General features: G+C 52.7%; 2 protein-coding genes across 11 annotated transcripts in view; both read left to right on the top strand.

Annotated features, from left to right (window-relative positions):
* Positions 1-872: 872 nt before the first annotated feature.
* Positions 873-10,565, top strand: Zbtb32 (zinc finger and BTB domain containing 32). 9 transcript variants are annotated; one of them, XM_031386104.1, is made up of 8 exons: positions 873-1,075; positions 6,324-6,466; positions 8,219-8,362; positions 9,029-9,172; positions 9,377-9,450; positions 9,543-9,611; positions 9,727-9,891; positions 10,040-10,565. In XM_031386104.1, the coding sequence occupies exons 3-8, from the start codon at positions 8,316-8,318 to the stop codon at positions 10,315-10,317; spliced, it is 777 nt and encodes a 258-aa protein (XP_031241964.1). In that variant the 5' UTR covers positions 873-1,075; positions 6,324-6,466; positions 8,219-8,315; the 3' UTR covers positions 10,318-10,565. The 9 variants fall into 9 exon arrangements, with proteins under 9 accessions (XP_031241964.1, XP_031241968.1, XP_031241965.1 ...); XM_031386108.1 differs by having other exon boundaries at positions 874-1,075; positions 9,104-9,172; XM_031386105.1 differs by lacking the exons at positions 6,324-6,466; positions 8,219-8,362 and adding an exon at positions 4,096-4,231 and having other exon boundaries at positions 874-1,075.
* Positions 10,566-11,496: 931 nt separating this feature from the next.
* Kmt2b (lysine methyltransferase 2B) overlaps positions 11,497-18,113 on the top strand; it is a 20,272-nt gene continuing 13,655 nt past the window's right edge. For both annotated transcript variants that reach the window (XM_031386098.1, XM_031386097.1), the window contains exons 1-11: positions 11,497-11,874; positions 12,903-12,975; positions 13,201-15,230; positions 15,437-15,550; positions 15,644-15,794; positions 16,051-16,330; positions 16,493-16,548; positions 16,784-17,062; positions 17,364-17,458; positions 17,740-17,838; positions 17,976-18,089. In XM_031386098.1, coding sequence (XP_031241958.1) covers positions 11,512-11,874; positions 12,903-12,975; positions 13,201-15,230; positions 15,437-15,550; positions 15,644-15,794; positions 16,051-16,330; positions 16,493-16,548; positions 16,784-17,062; positions 17,364-17,458; positions 17,740-17,838; positions 17,976-18,089 — 3,654 coding nt within the window. In that variant the 5' untranslated portion in view covers positions 11,497-11,511. The remainder of the gene's footprint in view (positions 11,875-12,902; positions 12,976-13,200; positions 15,231-15,436; positions 15,551-15,643; positions 15,795-16,050; positions 16,331-16,492; positions 16,549-16,783; positions 17,063-17,363; positions 17,459-17,739; positions 17,839-17,975; positions 18,090-18,113) is intronic.

Below are 18,113 nucleotides of genomic sequence, written 5' to 3'. Positions count from 1 at the left end.
ATCTTCCTCCGAATGTGAGAAGGTGCATTGAAATGCCGTTTGCGGTTCTTGCTCCGGTCAGAAGTCACTAAGGGATTGAACTTCATTTTGGCGGCTGCGATTCCCCCTGATGGCCGCAAAAGGAAAGCTAACATCTGTCTTCTAAGGGCACCTTCTCGCTCTTCTGAGAGAGTGGGACCCAAGGCAGAGAGACACACACACACACACACACACACACAGAGAGAGAGAGAGAGAGAGAGAGAGAGAGAGAGAGAGAGAGAGAGAGAGAAAGTTTCATGTAGCCCTGGATGGCCCGGCACTTGCTATGTATCAGACTCATAGGGATATGCCTTCAGAGTAAAAATAAGTCGGGTTTTTGTTTGTTTGTTTTTGGACCCTTTATTTTCAGATAAAAATTTATGGTACAAACTGGGCATGCGCAGTAATATACCCTTTCCAAATCGGTATGGGTAGCCTCCCTAATAAATTCCTTATCCTTCTTTTGATGGAGAACACCCCCTTAGAAATGATTTCCACATTCTCCTCATCTGCTGCAGAAAATAAAACTTTCTCCATTCCTTATGTGCGGCTTTATTTATTTGGACTTTGCACTCACCAAACTCCTTGTGTTAGGTTATGTCTTCTCAATCGAGTGTTAATTTCTGCATATTGTAGGGGGTTAAGAAGAAAGCTTGAATTTTCAGGTTGGAGGTGCTCAAGACAGAAATGTCGCAGTAGGCAGAAAAGGGCAAAGTCTGTAGCCAATCAACACTGTTGGCTGGCTACACGGCAACATGGCATCTCAGCTTCTCGCCTTGCCGCTGCTTACACACCTCCAGGCCAATCAGACTCAAGGCCCGAGTTCCACGGCCAATCAGCTGCAAGGAGAAGCAAGTTGCTTCTGGTCAGCACTCAACAGGCACCAATAAGAAAAGAGCAGGGCCAGAGCTGCAGCCAATCAGTGTCCGCCTCAGGATCAAGTGCACGCGCTGGCCTCGAGCTCCCAGCCTTGCGTTGATCCCCACTTTGTAACGGCTACTCTGGCCTGAGCTATCCTCAAAGTGGGTGAGGTTGGTGTGGGAGGAGACCAAAACTGGTGAGTGCTACGGCTTTTCTTCCTTTTTTTTTTCTTTGATATTGGTCCTAGCCCAGAGAATGGTGGGGTTGAGGTGGAGTGTCCTCGAGGAACTTCGTCGAGGATCAGAAGATAGAGTTCATGGCTTTAGGTCCTGTGGCTCTTGGTCATTTAGGGGCCCAGGTTGGACAGGAGAGGCAGCATACCCTCCGACTTTGGTTATGGTCCCGGAGGCTAGCTTATTGCTGAGGTGGGAAAAGCCACCAGCACTGCCTGGCTCTGGCAACTGGAGGTAGAGGCTTGAGGTTCACTGGTATGCACGTGGTGACGAGTTCTCTGGGGTCTCTGGACCCAGCTCACGAGGTTGAAAGTGCACTGGGAAACTATCAATATCTGTTTTCCCAGGCCTCATAGATGGTTGTTTTCCTGACTTGAGGTTGAAGTGCTTCGGCATTGTATCCAGAGTGGACAATGTGATGAGGATGTTGGCCCAGTGGTTCTCTGGAGGTTCTGGGAAGAAAGCCACTAAATCCCAGCCACGCCTATTGCCCGATAGCAACTGATAACTTCCCCAATTGGATGGATCTGTGGCTTTTTCAAAATTCAGGGGTACCCAAACCTTCCCATGCCCTTGACCTATATAAGTACAGAGCAGGCATACCAGTTGTGCTGGCCTATGGAGAGAGCTGTGTGAGACTCTCTGTGCTTTAGGGAACCGTCTTCACTGTGGTCTTTTAAGTCGCTAATTTTGGTTTAGACAGGGGCTTGGAATGAACTTCTAGTCTGTCCCCAGTCTGTGATCTTCCTGCCTCAGCTTCTGGTGATGGAATTAGAAGCCTGCATTCCATTCCTGGGTCACGGATCCTTTTGTTGTTGTTGTTTTAACGTGTGGGGCAGTTTGTTAATACCAAATTTCACTCGGCTGTTTCATAGTGTTAAGGTCTTCGTGGTGCTTCGGGATACATCCAGAATGTAGATATGGAAGACAGAGCCACGATTGGGCTTCCATGGTCTGTTTACTCGTGAAAATCACCAGGAAATGTGTGCACACATGTGCGTTTGCGTATGTGTATTAGTGGGAAGGGGGCTAAAGGGATTGCAAAAATGACAAGAATAGGCACGGGCTTCACAGCATTCTGTGGGACTCATTTTGTTATTTATTCATATGTGAAATGGTATGGGTGTCTGAAATGACCAATGTAAAAGGGCTGCTCCTGTGTCTGGATGGTGAGGTCCTGAGAGGTTAAGAACCACTGGCGTAGAGCAGACCTTATTCCATACTATGTACGGATTCTGGGTGAAACCATAAATTACCCGTTTTCCCCTGGGCTTGCTGTAGGTCTCATATACTGACCTGCACATTCATCCCCAGTCAATATAGGACCTCAAGTGTGTATATCTGTTTACAGATAGTACACTCTAATGGGTGCAGAGTTGAGGCCCATCTGGACCTGGGGTGTGGGCTCAGCATCTTTTGGTCCAGTAAACTTTAGATTCTGGATTCCCAGAATATAGTCTAGGTGTGTGTGTGTGTGTGTGTGTGTGTGTGTGTGTATGTGTATCTGTCTGTGTGGGAGAGTGTATCTGTGTGCACGTATGTTTGTGTATGTACATGTGTAAATGAGTGTGTGTATGTAGTGGGGTTCTCTCAGCACCCCCGTGGGTACTTCTTTGATGCCCTAGTACTCAGCCCACAAGGAGGAACATAGCTCAAGGAGGCCAAAGTGGGGCCCTCTGCTTGGGTTTAGGGAAATACTGATATTTAATACGCATAAAGTGGCTGAGGATTTGGGGAGAGTTTAGCCCCATGATAAGACTGAAGAAGGGATTGTGAAGATGAGTGGGTGCCTATGGTTTCTCATGGCTAGTCCAGTTCCTTTCTCATCTAATCCACAAAAGGTGAGCTATCACAGGGTCTTTATGATCCCTGCTCAGCTCCTTTAGGGATTGACTATATTTTGTTCTTGGGTTAAGCCAAGTGCCGGTATTTTTATTATTATTATTATTATTTATTCCCATGTGCTGGTTTAAGGGAAGAAAGGAATTCACCAGAGGTGTCTCTCTGCTCTGGTATTGCGTGGGAAGTACTTATCTCCAGTGAACAGCTCAAAAATTCCTCTTAGATTTGGATAATAGGTCTTAACACATGTAAATACTGTGGGGAGTGTGCGGACCTTCATTTGGGGAAACTGTGCTCTTGGGAAGATTTTTGTCCTATCAGTTTTTTTCTAAATTGATTTCTGTTCAGCTTGGCTTGGGGAATGGACTCAGTATTTAAAACACCCCGGGGCAAAGGGAGGTGTAGTGGTTCATACTTATAATCAGAGCTCTTGGGAGGCTGAGGTGGGAGGATTGACTGAAGACCAGCCTGGCCAGTCTGATAGACAGTGAGATTCTACCTCAAAACTGAAAAGGGTAAGGGAAAACGAAAGGAGACCATTTTCATAAAGCAGCCACCCCTGGCATGCCGTGATAAGTCTGAGTTTAACTGTAGTATTTACATAGAATCAGTACTCGTTACATTGTTACATTAAGCTGGGTTTTGCATTACAAGCTAAGCTTTGATTTTACCCTTCTCCGGCTGTGTGCACTGAGCACCTCACACATGTCCCTTATTGCTTCATTAGTCAATCCTACTGGCAGGAATAAAATGTCAGACCTCAAGTTTGACTCGGTAATACAGGTATTAAAGAGAACAGAAAAGCTGTGTATGATGGCTCATTCCTAGAACCCCCAGCACTTGGAATACTACGGCAGGAGGAGTTCCAGAGTTTGAGGTCAGCCTGGGCTATGGACCTTATCTCAAGGAACAAAGACTAACAACAAAAGAGCACGGTGATCATCCCTCCTTTTCCCACATGTTTCTCTTCCAATCATGTGTCCAAATCTATGCACTTTAACTTCTGCCTGGACACAGGGTGTGTCCTAATCTGTGAGTTCTAGATTCTAGGCTAGGGAGATAATGTTCTCTGCATGATCCTGAGAAGCAGGAAATAGGGACAATTTTGTTGTTTCAGACAGGGTCTCATTATGTTGTTCAGGTTGACTTGAAACTCACAACCCTCCTGCCTTAGCCTCCTGAGTGCTATGATTGCCAGCAAGTGCCACTTTTCTCAGAGATGGGAGACATTGCAAGAACAGTATGTCAAGTTATAAGTCAGAGGCCAGACACAGCAGGTTAGTTAATTTGGGAAAGGATTGAACTTGAAATTATCCTTCATAAGGGGCTTTATTAGGATACTGAACTTGTTACCCTGGGGGTATGATTGGGTCTTGCAGCGGGAGAGCATTATGAGAGATGTGGCATCATACTATGGGTAGTATGCAGAGGTGTTGAAGGGAGAGCCTTTCTTCAAAATGCTAGAGAGGTACTTTCTTAGGAGTGATAGCCTCTATGTACAGCATAATGGGGGTCCTGAAGAAAAGGCATCTGATCTTAGAGGATTTTCAGACTTGTCTAAGTTTTTTGTAAGGTACCAGAAGTTCCATTCCATGTAATTTAGTCTAGCATGGTTTCCGTGACTCCTGGCATTACATGGAGCCAGGCATAAGATGGAACCATGACCTTATCTTGCAGTTGCAAAGGGGGAGGGTCTGCAAGGCCATAGCACAGCAGGGCTTCCTAACTCCATCCCAGAGAGCCAGCGGGGAGCAGCAGAGGGATGAGGCAACTACAGGGTCTGTGATCTAACAGTAAATAGTGTGCCTACTCTTTTTTACTCTTTTTTTTGTTTTGTTTTGTTGTTTTTGTTTGTTTTTGAGACAGGGTTTCTCTGTGTAGCCTTGGCTGTCCTGGAACTCACTCTGTAGACCAGGCTGGCCTCAAACTCAGAAATCCACCTGCCTCTGCCTCCCAAGTGCTGTGATTAAAGGTGTGCACCACCCCTGCCCTGCTGTGTCCCTACTCTTGCAAGTGCTCGCTCTTGGATCTGTTTCTCTTGTCATTGCTTAATGCCAAGCGTCTGCTATTGCTCTTCCATGGCTGTAGGACGAGTCCAGGGAAGGGACCCCAGTGTCCCCAGCATAAGGGCTTAGGTGCAAAGGGCCCTGAAAATACCTCTAAGGGTTCTCTCTCTAAGGGATAACCTTACTGTGGGAAGACACCAAGTGGGAGGCAAGATGGGGTTTCCTATTCTTCAGGGCCTTTTGTTTACTCAGTGGGGAACCCCCTGGCTCTTTTCTCAGTGCCCTGAAAGCCTACTGTCAGTCCCCACAGACTGTTTTTGAGTGGTCCCTACTTCTTGGTCATCGGTGGGTAAAGCCTACTAATGGGACAACTGAGTCACTGGCAGAAGGGAGGGGCTTCTTCCATTGGGCGATGCGGCTGCTGTCAGACCCTCAATGCCTTTCCCTCTACAACTGTGGCTTTGCCCCACTTGTTTTTAGAGACTGTGTTTTTGTGTTGGAGGAAGGTTTGTATCTGTTTGCACATCTATCAGAAGGACTGACTTTTAGTATGCCTTTTACATAGCAGTAGCTAGTATGATCCCAAGTGCGTGATGTTAGGAATCAGAAAGCTCAGAAGTGGAAAATATTTAACGTTCAGAGGAGCAGATGAACACAGGGTACCATTTGCATCTTCCCTTTCGCTCTGACTCATCTTCCCCTATCTCCACCCTACTAACCCTTCACCAGCCTCACCCACCGACACACCCTGTCTGATCTAGGAGGATTGACACTTGCCTGCACCCAAGCTAGAATCGGAGGGAAGGCATCCTAGGTCTGGAGGGATAGAGTAATAGAAGGCTGGACTGAACACCTTGGAGTCCTGGAGCCAAGGGAGAAAAGCAGATGTGACTGTCAGTTATTGGCTGGAGGAGGGGCCAGAAGCTAGGAAGAAAGCTCTGGGAACTCAGCTGATTCTGGCAGCACAGCAGCCTAGCCAATGTCTGGCCTGTGTCTCCTCTCCTTATTTATTCCATATGTGTGACATATGAGACACCTGCCACAGATGAAAAGGTCAGCTCAAGGATCAGGCTGACAGAATGGCAAAAAATAAATAAATAAATAAATAAATAAGATAAATAAAAAGGAAACAAACAAACAAACTTGAGTCTCAAAGGCTTTTTATCCCTTCCTCAAATTAAAGAGTCCCAAAGCTGGGTGTGGTGGCATTGTCTGAGACAGGGTGATAGAGACTTCAAGACCAGCCTGAGCTACACAGGAAGAAGAGAGGGGGCGGGGCTAAAGGTGTCAAAAGAGGTGGAAATCTCCAGGGACCTTGACCCCTGGAGCAGAAAATGAAAGAAACCCCTGGCTTTGATTTCAGAGAAATGCTATTTGTCATCAGCTTCTCTTCGAAGACCACCACAGGCTTCCTGGGGTTGCCCCCCTCAGAGTCTGCTGGGAGGATCTGAGTCACACACACCTAGTCTTTGCTGTTGTCCATGGGACAAGGGTCAGTGTCAGAGAGTAAGTGAGGCTTGATGTACTAAGCCAGGGGGGAGGGGGAGAGGCTTGGCCTTTCAGCCCCCTTCTGCTTCAAATTCTGTGTTTCTGTCCTTATACTTGTGAGGTATCAGAAATGCTCTCCAGCTACTCCACGCTATGGCCACCTCTCAGATGGAGCACTAATAGCAGCCGAGTGCTGTGCTATGTTCAGACCGCTTCCTCATGCATGGCACTTCATCTTCACCCCCACCTTCTGGAGACCATGGTACTTGATGCATGAGGTGACTGAGGGAGAGATGACTTGCTCAAGATGACTCGGCTAGTAAATGGCAGAGCTGAGGCATCAACTCTGACTATCCCAAAGTCCCTGTCACCACAGGTTCGCATCTTTGACTATACACGGAACTCACAAGTGAATTAGGGTGAGGAGGCAAGGCAGTCTGGGTTGTTAAAAGTAGATTTGTAGTCTCTCTTATAGGTCTTAAGCAGAGACAGTAAAGCCACACCCCTCTGGGGGACTGTGGCAAACTGATACTTGGGTTGACTGAGGACAGGGGTGGGGCTAACAGGGTAGGTGGGCAGGAGCCCCAAGAGCAGTTGAGAGCATGTGGTGCTAGGAGGCAGCTACAGAGGTGAGTTACTATCTCTCTCCTCAGATGAGGTTTTCCTCCATTCCAACCTTCCTTCTACTCCCTGCCAACCTACATCCCTCACCCCAGGGTGTCCAACTAGTCCCTCATTCCTCTCTCCCCCTGCCCCACCATTCTGCTTACTCACGGAGGGTCTGCACAGAGCTAGGCCTGCTAGATGCTAAAACTCTTACATTATCTCTCTTTCTGTCTCGGGCTCCAGTATTCTGGGTGGCCTGTGCCATGATGGCTTTGATGTGTGATTAAACTCTTTATTTGTTGGGCACTTTCTGAGTCTTCTTTTTTTGGCTTATGAAAAACAGAACTCAGCCATTCTTTATCCTCCTTGTGAGAGGAAATAGCTTCCCCTTCTCCGTCTCCTTTTCCTTTCTTTCACTTCCTCGGGCATCAAAGCCTTCTCTAAAACTCTTTTTTCTGTTTTTTTTTCAAGACAGGGTTTCTCTATGTAGCCCTGGCTGTCCTGGAACTCACTCTGTAGACCAGGCTGGCTTCAAACTCAGAAATCCACCTGCCTCTGCCTCCGCCTCCCAAGTGCTGGGATTAAAGGCGTGCGCCACCACTGCCCGGCTTCTCTAAAACTCTTGTGGCTGGCAATCTCTGCTTTTTTCTAATTTCTTCTCTGAGGGTGTGTTCTAGAAGCTTCAGTCTTGCAGAGACAATTGTGTAACACCCTAGAGTCTGCTCTCCTGCCATGTGAGCTGTCTTGATGCCTTCTCTGGCTTTCTGGGCTCACATTGGGGGAGGACCCAAAAGCTTTCGGAGCTCTTGTGAGGTCACATATCTTACTTCATTTATAAATGCCATGTTTTATGCAAAGTGTGGAAAAGGCCAGGCTGTTCAGAGGCTTGCCCTACAAAAGAGCCTGGGGAAGCCAAAACCTTCCTTAATCTGGGAGTTTGCTGGGAGTTTGTTAACTATAGCAGCCCTGAACCCACTACTTGATAACTTTGCTAAGTGCCTGGCTGTTGCTCTTCAGGCCCCAAACCTGATCCCTGGCCCAGTGTGCATTCTCCTATTGTGGAATCCCCACAGCTGGCCTTTGGCTTAGTTTATTTGATTCATTCAGGACAGACAGCAGCAATCTCAGCCCAGACACTCACTCTCTCTCCCTTCCCCTCCACAGGCCTGAGAGTATGCGGCTTCTTCCCCCCTTCTGCCATGGACCCCCCATTGTGGCTTTCCTCTCAGAGCCTATGAAACTGGTAGTTTAGCCAGGAACAATGTCCCAGACCCCCACAAGACTAATCAGCCCATATGGCTCTGATAGGTTGGTACAGTTAGCTGCTAGGCTCCGGCCAGCACTGTGTGATGCCCTGATCACTGTAGGGGGCCTGGAGTTCCCAGCTCACAGCCTAGTGCTGGCAGGTGCAAGCCCAAGGCTGGGTTGCACAGGCCGATGGGCTCTGGTTGAAGGCATAAGCCCTTCCACCTTTGCTCAGCTTCTGACCTTTGTGTATGGAGAGAGTATAGAACTACAGCCTGGGGAGCTGGGGAACCTTGAAGAGGCAGCCAGAGCTTTGGGGGTACAAGCCTTGGAAGAGGCATGTAAGAGAGCTCAAAAGGGCAAGAATGAAGATGAGCTGGATCCAGGACTGAAGAGGCACCAGCAGTCAGAAGAATTCATGAGGGGTTCTGAGAGAGGACTAGGGGGTCCTGGAGAGAAGCAGAAACCAGAGAAGGAATTTAGAAGTAATGGGAGAGAACAGGAGCTGCCACACAATAACAAAGCATCCAGAGAGAGGACTGAGATGGCAGGAGTAACTGGGATGATGAGTTCAGAGGCGGCACTCAGTCCAGCCCCAAGGGGAGCAGAGACAAAGCAAGCAGAGGTCATCCGAGGTATATCGAGCCACAAGGGCTCTGAGGAGAGTCTTCGTGGGTGCCCTGGTCCCCTTTCCCCACCAGGTTCCCTCCTAACTAGCCTCATTCCCAGGCCCTGGTGGGCTGAAACCCCTAGGTTGGGAGAGGGCCAACCAGCCTTGTGGAGCATCTTGTTGTGGCCTTCCAGATATGGTGCGCCCCTCTCCCATAGTACCCCCATCACTGCGGCCTGGCAGGTCTGGCCTCAAGATCAGAGGTGAGTGAGGGGCTTAAAGGAGGACATCTAGGCAGGGAGGGTGTGGCTCCAGAGAGGCAGCAGTGATGGGTGGAAGGGTACCACATCTCTTATGTTCAGTGTACATTTCCTGAGTTAGAGACAACAAAATATTCTCATCACAAGACAGGCCAGAGTTGGTTAGGTTCTCAGGCTTTGCCAAGGCTGTAATTCTTCTCCACCCAGGATCCCACTGACCTTGAACCACTCCAAAGCTCTCTGGAGTCAGAATCAGCTGGCTTCCTCTAGCCCCACTCCAGGTAAGCCCCTCAGTATTCCACACGGGGCTTTTGCCCACTGGCTGGGCTCCAGGAGTCCAGCCTTAGCAGGGCCCCTCCTTCACTGTTTCCAGGATCTTTTCCTCGGGGCACTGAAAAACTCAGCCCTTGGGAGATAGAAGCGTCTGGGCGAGGGTACACAGGTAAGTAGGGCAAGAACTGCTGCTTCCCCTCACCAAAGCTTTTCATTTCTTGTTTGGACATTATATTGATTCAGCCTCAGGGATTCTGGGTCATGCCATTTCTCTGTCCACACAGGCACACTGGCAACCTGTGTGAGTCAAGAACGCATATTGAACTGCCCATCTCACCAACACCCTCCTTTACCCTCTCCTGCTCGATCTCGGCCCTATTCTTGCTCTGTCTGTGGAAAGCGGTTTTCACTCAAGCATCAGATGGAGACACATTACCGAGTCCACACAGGTATAGGCATCCTGCCCAGTATAAATTTGTCTTTTTCGTTTCCATCGCTGGTCTGCCAGCTCTCCCCTTGCCCAATTGCTCGACGCACCCCTAGCTTGGACAACCTTCGCCCATTTCTTCCTTCTCTGGCTTTCTCCTCTACCTGTAGGAGAGAAGCCCTTCTCCTGTAGCCTCTGTCCTCAGCGCTCCCGGGATTTCTCTGCCATGACCAAGCACCTGAGGACACATGGGGCTGCTCCCTATCGCTGCCCTCTGTGCAGGGCTGGCTGCCCTAGCCTGGCCTCCATGCAGGCGCACATGCGTGGCCATTCGCCCAGCCGGCTGCCGCCTGGATGGACCATACGCTCCACCTTCCTCTACTCTTCCTCGAGGCCAACACGGGCCTCCATCTCTCCCAGGAGTCCTACCTCTTCCACTGCCACCTGACCGGGTGTTGGTAGCTTCTCTGGCTTGACAAGAGTCCAACCAAAGAATGAAAGGCTGAAGGGCTCAGCCGGCCCTGTCACTAGGGCGCAGAAGGGCTGCGGGACAGGAGCTACGAACCTTCTCTAGATGAGCGAGTTGCAGAAGCCTCGGCCAGCTGGAGAGTCCGAGTTAAGGACAATTAACTTGGTGAAGAGTAACTGGGGACTGTCAATTTTATCACTATAATAAAGTTTCCTGTGCTCTCCAGTTAGGATGAGTCCAGACTTTTCCTCTGCGCTAGGGGCTTCCCACCCTTGCCCTGTAGCGGCCCCTGCTGGCCATTCACCATTCAATAAATAGAAGGTCACACTTATCATTCCCAGGGGCTTCGTTTAATTCCCGAGGGCAACACGCCGCAAAGGCGCTCCAGACCCTGCGGGAGGGGAAAGGTAGCTTTGAGGCGCCCCAAGACTCTGGTTCCTTCCACAGCGATCTACCGCGCGCGTAGTCTACGGGTAGAGAGGAGCACAGACTCAGGTCCCGATTTCGACCACTCCTCTGCTCTCCTCCGAGAAAGAGACGGAAGATTAGCCTCCCAGCACTTCCCCTCCGCGCCGGGCTATGCGGCTACCGGGTTGCGCCTGGAAGTGAGACTAACCCAGCGCTACCGCCCTTCCCTTAGCCCACGCCTAGCGCAGTAGCTAACTTCATTTGCTGTGTGTCCGTCGGGTTCCCAGGGTCCGAAGCCAACGGTCCCTGGGAATGGTAATCCATGCAGGTCGCTAGTTCCGACTAGAACAATGGGAGGAGTCTGAGCCGGGAACCACACCTCCTGGAGACCAGGAACTGGTTCTCCTAGTCTCTGTCGCCAACCCCACATCCCCAGTTCTCGCGCCCCAGCTGTCGGCCGAAGGAACAAGGCGACTGGACTACATTTCCCAGAAGACCTTGCGCCTCCAGCTCTCAGGCCGCGACGCAGGGTCCGCTCTTCAGGTGCGGCTTGAGGGTGACGGCCGACAGGCCCAGGACTCCTGCTCCCGTGGTGCCCCGCGCGTGTCCAGCCCAGCCCCCGGCTCCTGCCCGCCCCACGGCGGCGCTGGTTGTTGTCGTGTGCCGCAGCCGCCCCGCTTTGCCCCTCCTCTTCTCCCCTCCCCCCCGGCCCTGCGCACGGGCCGCCCCTCCCCCCGCCTCCCCGGCCCCTCTCACGGTGCCAAGATGGCGGCGGCGGCGGGCGGCGGCAGTTGCCCCGGGCCTGGCTCCGCACGGGGCCGCTTCCCGGGCCGGCCGCGGGGTTCCGGCGGGGGCGGGGGCCGCGGCGGCCGAGGCAGCGGAGCCGAAAGAGTGCGGGTAGCCCTGCGGCGCGGCGGCGGCGCGGCGGGGCCGGGAGGAGCCGAGCCCGGGGAGGACACGGCCCTGCTCCGTTTACTGGGTCTCCGCCGGGGCCTGCGCCGGCTCCGCCGCCTGTGGGCTGGTGCGCGAGTTCAGCGAGGCCGGGGCCGCGGCCGGGGCCGGGGCTGGGGCCCGAACCGAGGCTGCATGCCGGAGGAAGAGAGCAGTGACGGGGAATCCGAGGAGGAGGTGAGGCGGTCGGAGGTGTCTCCAGCGCCGGGTGGGGCGGAGGCCAGGGGCTTGCAGGGCTCCGGATAGCTCCGAAGGGTGCTGTGGACAAGTGGGATTCTCGGGGCTCCTGGATATAAGCGTGAAGGAAGCAGGCTGCGTGGAGCTTTCGGGTGGCTAAGGCCTTTGAAAGTGGTCAGAGAAACCCTGACTGCAGCAAGACGCTCGGGCTACAGGCAAGCCCAATTGGTGTCCTGAGCTGATCTTACGCGGTAGCAATGGCAGAGCAGGACAGGAGTGGGTGAAGAGGCCATAGGGATTGCATGCCGGACCAGTGATGGTTGACAGCAGCAGCGTGGCCTTAGTTGACCAAGGCTAGAGCCTCCTGGGCTCTTACTTGCAGGCTCCCTCTTGGCCCTTAAAATCCGCGACACATCCCTCGTTTCACCAGTGCCGCAGTTGCTCTCTGGTTCTAAGGTAGAGTGGTGGAGGCTTCTTAGGCATGGGTTGAAGAGGGATAGAATGAATGCTGAGTCTTGAGTCTGGAGTGAATGCAGTCATGGTTTATCCCTCTCAGCCTTTTGGAAAAGGCAGGAGGGTGTGGATTATATTGCTTAGGAGAGCTAGCTGTCCTCTGAGGACTCAGAGTGGATTCTAATATGATAAACCATCTGCTCCACCTCTCATCTCCCCCAAAACACTCCCCATTTAGGAATGCTCTGCAAGGGTGTAAATGGAAGACCTACTTTGTTTTAAGTTGGAATTAGCCCGCATTGTAACGCCTATTGCTTAACTTGAGGAGACCCTCTAGTGTTTTCTTCTGGGCTAGTGAATTACTGATGGCTTTGCTGGTATGGTCTGGTTCAAGAATGCCTTGTACCTTTATTCCTTCTGACCTTGCCTCAGTCTTTTAAGTTCTTTGGTAAATAAGGAGGATTATGTTAGGGTGGAAGCTAACTTTCATATCCGCAACACCTGAAGCCCAAATGGAACCAGGGCTTTGGTACTGACTGCTGTTTCTCCCCTTCACCCTTGGTCCCCTAAATCAGGAGTTTCAGGGTTTTCATTCAGATGAAGATGTGGCCCCCAGTTCCCTGCGCTCTGCGCTTCGGTCCCAGCGAGGTGAGTGATGGGGAAACTCTACCTCTCTAGTGTTATGGGAAGGTTCTTGCCCTTTGTGTTCAGCTAGTCTCCACCAGTTACTCAGTGTCCTGTTTTCAGTCCAAGGTAGCCTGGGCTGTGGGTGAAAACAGTCAAGTAAGACTTAGTATCCTGCCCTTCTGGGGTGCTTTCCTTAAGACTACAGGGCCAGCTTGACCCATCTCCCCACAACTGTTCTCCTTTTAGGTCGAGCCCCTCGGGGTCGGGGCCGCAAGCATAAGACGACCCCCCTTCCTCCTCGCCTAGCAGATGTGGCTCCTGTCCCCCCAAAGGCCCCTACTCGGAAACGGGGTGAGGAGGGTACAGAACGGATGGTGCAGGCACTGACTGAACTTCTCCGGCGGTCTCAAGCACCGCAGCCTCCCCGGAGCCGGGCACGGGCACGGGCAAGGGCACGTGAACCCTCTACTCCCCGTCGGTCTCGGGGAAGGCCCCCAGGACGGCCAGCTGGCCCCTGCCGGAAAAAGCAGCAAGCAGTAGTGGTAGCAGAAGCGGCTGTGACAATCCCTAAACCTGAGCCTCCGCCTCCTGTAGTTCCCGTAAAGAACAAAGCTGGCAGTTGGAAGTGCAAGGAGGGACCTGGTCCAGGACCTGGAACCCCCAAACGTGGAGGACAGCCTGGGAGAGGAGGCCGTGGAGGCAGGGGCAGAGGACGAGGCGGACTTCCCCTTATGATCAAGTTTGTTTCCAAGGCCAAGAAAGTGAAGATGGGACAATTGTCCCAGGAACTAGAATCAGGTCAGGGTCATGGTCAGCGTGGGGAAAGCTGGCAGGATGCCCCCCAAAGAAGAGTTGGAGATGAACAGGAAAGGGGCTTGTGCAGAAAGAAGCAGGAGCAGAAATTGGAGGAGGAGGAGGAAGAAGAGAAGGAAGAAAAAGAAGATGACAGTGAGGATAACAAGCAAGAGGAAGAGGAGGAGACTGAGAGAGCTGTGGCTGAGGAAGAAGTGATGCCAGCCAAGGAGAAGGAAGAGGCAAAGCTTCCATCACCACCCTTGACTCCTCTGGTCCCTTCACCACCTCCTCCTCTACCACCCCCTTCAACATCTCCTCCGCCTCCAGCATCCCCCCTACCACCCCCAGTTTCTCCTCCTCCCCCACTTTCCCCTCCTCCATATCCAGCCCCAGAGAAGCAGGAAGAGTCTCCTCCTCTTGTCCCAGCTACATGCTCTAGGAAGAGGGGCAGGCCTCCCCTGACTCCTAGCCAGCGGGCAGAGCGGGAAGCTGCTCGGTCAGGACCAGAGGGTACCCTTTCTCCCACTCCAAACCCCACCACCACCACAGGAAGCCCTTTGGAAGACAGCCCTAGTGTGGTCCCCAAAAGTACAACCTTCTTAAAGAATATACGGCAGTTTATTATGCCTGTAGTAAGTGCTCGCTCCTCCCGTGTTATCAAGACACCCCGTCGATTTATGGATGAAGACCCTCCCAAACCTCCAAAGGTGGAGGCTTCTATTGTTCGACCTCCTGTTGCAACCTCCCCACTTGCTCCCCAGGAACCAGTACCAGTTTCCTCTCCACCTCGTGTCCCAACTCCCCCATCTACCCCAATCCCACTCCCTGAGAAGAGACGGTCTATCCTAAGGGAACCCACATTTCGCTGGACCTCACTAACACGGGAGCTGCCACCGCCGCCTCCGGCTCCTCCACCAGCCCCTTCTCCGCCACTTGCCCCTGCCACTCCCTCCCGGAGGCCCCTGCTCCTTCGGGCCCCTCAGTTTACCCCAAGTGAAGCCCACCTGAAGATCTACGAATCGGTGCTTACCCCTCCTCCTCTTGGGGCTCTTGAAACCCCTGAGCCAGAGCTGCCTCCTGCTGATGACTCTCCAGCTGAGCCTGAGCCTAGGGCAGTGGGGCGGACCAACCACCTCAGCTTGCCTCGTTTTGTCCCTGTGGTCACCACTCCGGTTAAGGTTGAGGTGCCCCCTCATGGAGCTCCAGCTCTGAGCGAAGGGCAGCAGCTTCAGCTCCAGCAACCCCCGCAGGCCTTGCAGCCCCAGCTCCTACCCCAGGCGCCACCACCACAGCAACCACAAGCCCAGCCACCTCCATCAGCACAACACACGCCACTACTGGAAAAGGCCCGTGTTGCAAGTCTGGGTACCCTGCCACTGTCTGGGGTGGAGGAAAAAATGTTTAGCCTTCTTAAGAGAGCTAAGGTCCAGTTGTTCAAGATCGATCAACAGCAGCAGCAGAAAGTAGCAGCTTCAATGCCGGTGAGTGTGGTACTTTGAGCAGGTCCCGGCACTCAGTCTGTATAGCTGCTTCCCTAGATAGTGTTGAGCAGGAACACACACGCAGGACCAGTTTCCCTTTTATCTCCATCTGTTTGTACCCTGATCCCATCCCTTCCCTCTCCTATTCCCCTGTTCCCACTGGTCCTCACTTTGCAGTCCCTGACCCTGTTAATTTCCTCTACCAGCCAAGCCCTGCAGTACAAACAGAGGAGGCTGTGGGGACTGTCAAACAGACCCCAGACAGAGGCTGTGTCAAATCTGAAGATGAATCCATGGAAGCTAAGAGAGATCGAGCCTCGGTATGCAATGAGAGGAGGGTCTTCTGAAGAAGGCTGGCTACAGAACCACATGGAGCCATTTCCCACACCTCTTCCTGGTTTTTCCTCTCCCAGGGCCCCGAGTCACCTGTACAAGGCCCCCGAATCAAACATGTCTGCCGTCATGCTGCTGTGGCCTTGGGTCAGGCTCGGGCCATGGTGCCTGAAGATGTACCCCGCCTCAGTGCCCTCCCTCTCCGGGATCGGCAGGACCTCGCCACTGAGGGTATGGGGCTTGTATAGTGGGAGGCTTGAGGACAGATAAGGTTTATGCATGAGCAAGAGCATCAGGGAGCTGAGCAGAGGGATTGGATGGGGCTTAGGGGGCAGATGGGTTGTAGTGCTGCTAGGTCTTAGACAAACCTGGTTAGGTCCAGAATACCTAGAGTCAGTCAGTGTGGAAAAGCAGAGGGAAAGTAGGGAAATGAGGTAGGATACCTAGTGGCTTTGTGGCTCTGTCTCCCCTCCATCTGCTGCAATAGATACGTCATCAGCATCAGAGACTGAGAGTGTTCCTTCCCGATCCCAGCGGGAAAAGGTGGAATCTGCAGGGCCTGGGGGAGACTCGGAGCCTACAGGGTCTGCAGGGGCCCTAGCCCACACACCACGACGGTCACTGCCATCCCACCATGGCAAGAAGATGAGAATGGCTCGTTGTGGGCACTGTCGGGGTTGCTTGCGTGTGCAGGATTGTGGCTCTTGTGTCAACTGCTTGGATAAACCTAAATTTGGGGGTCCCAACACTAAGAAGCAGTGCTGTGTGTAAGTAGCTGGAGTATAGCCTCTGGTCCCTCCTGGGGTTGTCAGTCACCTGAGCCTCTTGTCCCAGCCAGAGCAGTGGGATTGGCATTCTTGTAGAGAGCTTCCTCTCTTCCCCCAGACCACCAGTCCCCTACCCTGGTGACGTGCTGCTCCCCTCCCCAGATACCGGAAGTGTGACAAGATAGAGGCTCGGAAGATGGAGCGGCTGGCAAAAAAAGGTAATAATGTTTGAAGAGTGTGTCTAGACAAAACCTTATGTAGATAGTGGGGTGGCAGAGGCCATGTTTTCTTTGCTTTCCACTCGTGCCTTTGCATTTGACACATGTCCTTTTTTATCAGAGCTTAAACCTGTCCTGCATTCTTTCTTTTGTGCTGCACTTTCTGGCTTTCCTTTGTCCTGGTGCCCATGTCCCTGGCTGAGTTCAAATCCTACCAAGTCCCCTGTTCCCACAGGCCGGACGATAGTGAAGACGCTGTTGCCCTGGGATTCCGATGAATCTCCTGAGGCCTCCCCTGGTCCTCCAGGCCCACGCCGGGGGGCGGGAGCTGGGGGGCCCCGGGAGGAGGTGGGGGCCACTCCCGGGCCCGAGGAGCAGGACTCCCTCCTACTGCAGCGCAAGTCAGCCCGACGCTGCGTCAAACAGCGGCCCTCCTATGATGTCTTCGAGGACTCAGATGACTCAGAGCCCGGGGGTCCCCCTGCTCCAAGACGTCGCACCCCCAGAGAACATGGTATGCTCTCAGTTAAGCAGTTTTGTTTTATGACTCTTTTCCTTTTGGCCATTCTTGGGGTGGAATCCAGGGCCCTCTGTGTCTTAAGCTTAGAAGGGACAGGACTGCTCAGTCTGTCCAAGAGGGTAGCTGGGACAAAGGAGGAGGAGGTTCTTAGGGAACATACACAGTTGGTATGCTCAGTACTCACTGAAGGTCTTCCTTCTGAGCCCTGGTTAGAGGAAGTCTTGGGAACGAACATAGGTGCAGGTGGGTAGAGGACCCGGCATAGGAAGGGTCAGCTGTCCTGTGTCCTGCCTAGAGCTGCCAGTACTAGAACCTGAGGAGCAGAGTCGGCCCCGCAAACCCACCCTGCAGCCTGTGTTGCAGCTCAAGGCCCGAAGGCGCCTGGACAAGGTCAGCACGGCCCGCTCCGAGAACCCCAAGCCCTGTGTGAGGCATGGCTCCTGCTCTCCAGGAGCTACCTGGCAAGTCAGGGTGATGGGCACACCTGAGTGTCGTGGTGTGTCCTCACCAGAGGACAGGTCCTGAGGGATGAGGCAGGCCTTGCCTTTCTGGAAAGCCAAGTGGGATCTGGGCAAAAGGCAGGGTCTGGCAGGTTGGGGGAGGCCAGTGAGGAGAAGAGTCTGCAGAGGGGTGGGGTTGGCATCTTTTGACAACCCCATGTCCCTCCTTAGGATGCTTTAGCCCCTGGCCCCTTTGCCTCTTTCCCCAATGGCTGGACTGGAAAGCAGAAGTCTCCTGATGGTGTGCACCGGGTCCGAGTAGATTTTAAGGTACAGAGTTGAGGGCCACTTGTAGAGCCTGCAGTGGACAAAACTTCTTGATTATGTTGAGAGTAACCAGAGCTTTCAACATGGATCTCGGTTGTGTTTCTGGCTGCTTTCCAATCCTGTGTCTTCTCTTACCCCAGGAGGATTGCGACCTCGAGAACGTGTGGCTTATGGGTGGTCTCAGTGTGCTTACTTCCGTGCCGGGGGGGCCGCCGATGGTGTGTCTGCTGTGTGCTAGCAAAGGCCTCCATGAGGTTGGTGCTTTGCCCTTTTTAAAA

Source organism: Mastomys coucha, unplaced genomic scaffold (genome assembly GCF_008632895.1).
Source record: "Mastomys coucha isolate ucsf_1 unplaced genomic scaffold, UCSF_Mcou_1 pScaffold21, whole genome shotgun sequence".
NCBI classification, from domain to species: Eukaryota; Metazoa; Chordata; class Mammalia; order Rodentia; family Muridae; genus Mastomys; species Mastomys coucha.
Note: the sequence above shows the minus strand (reverse complement) of the source record. Positions and strands in the feature narration are given on the sequence as shown.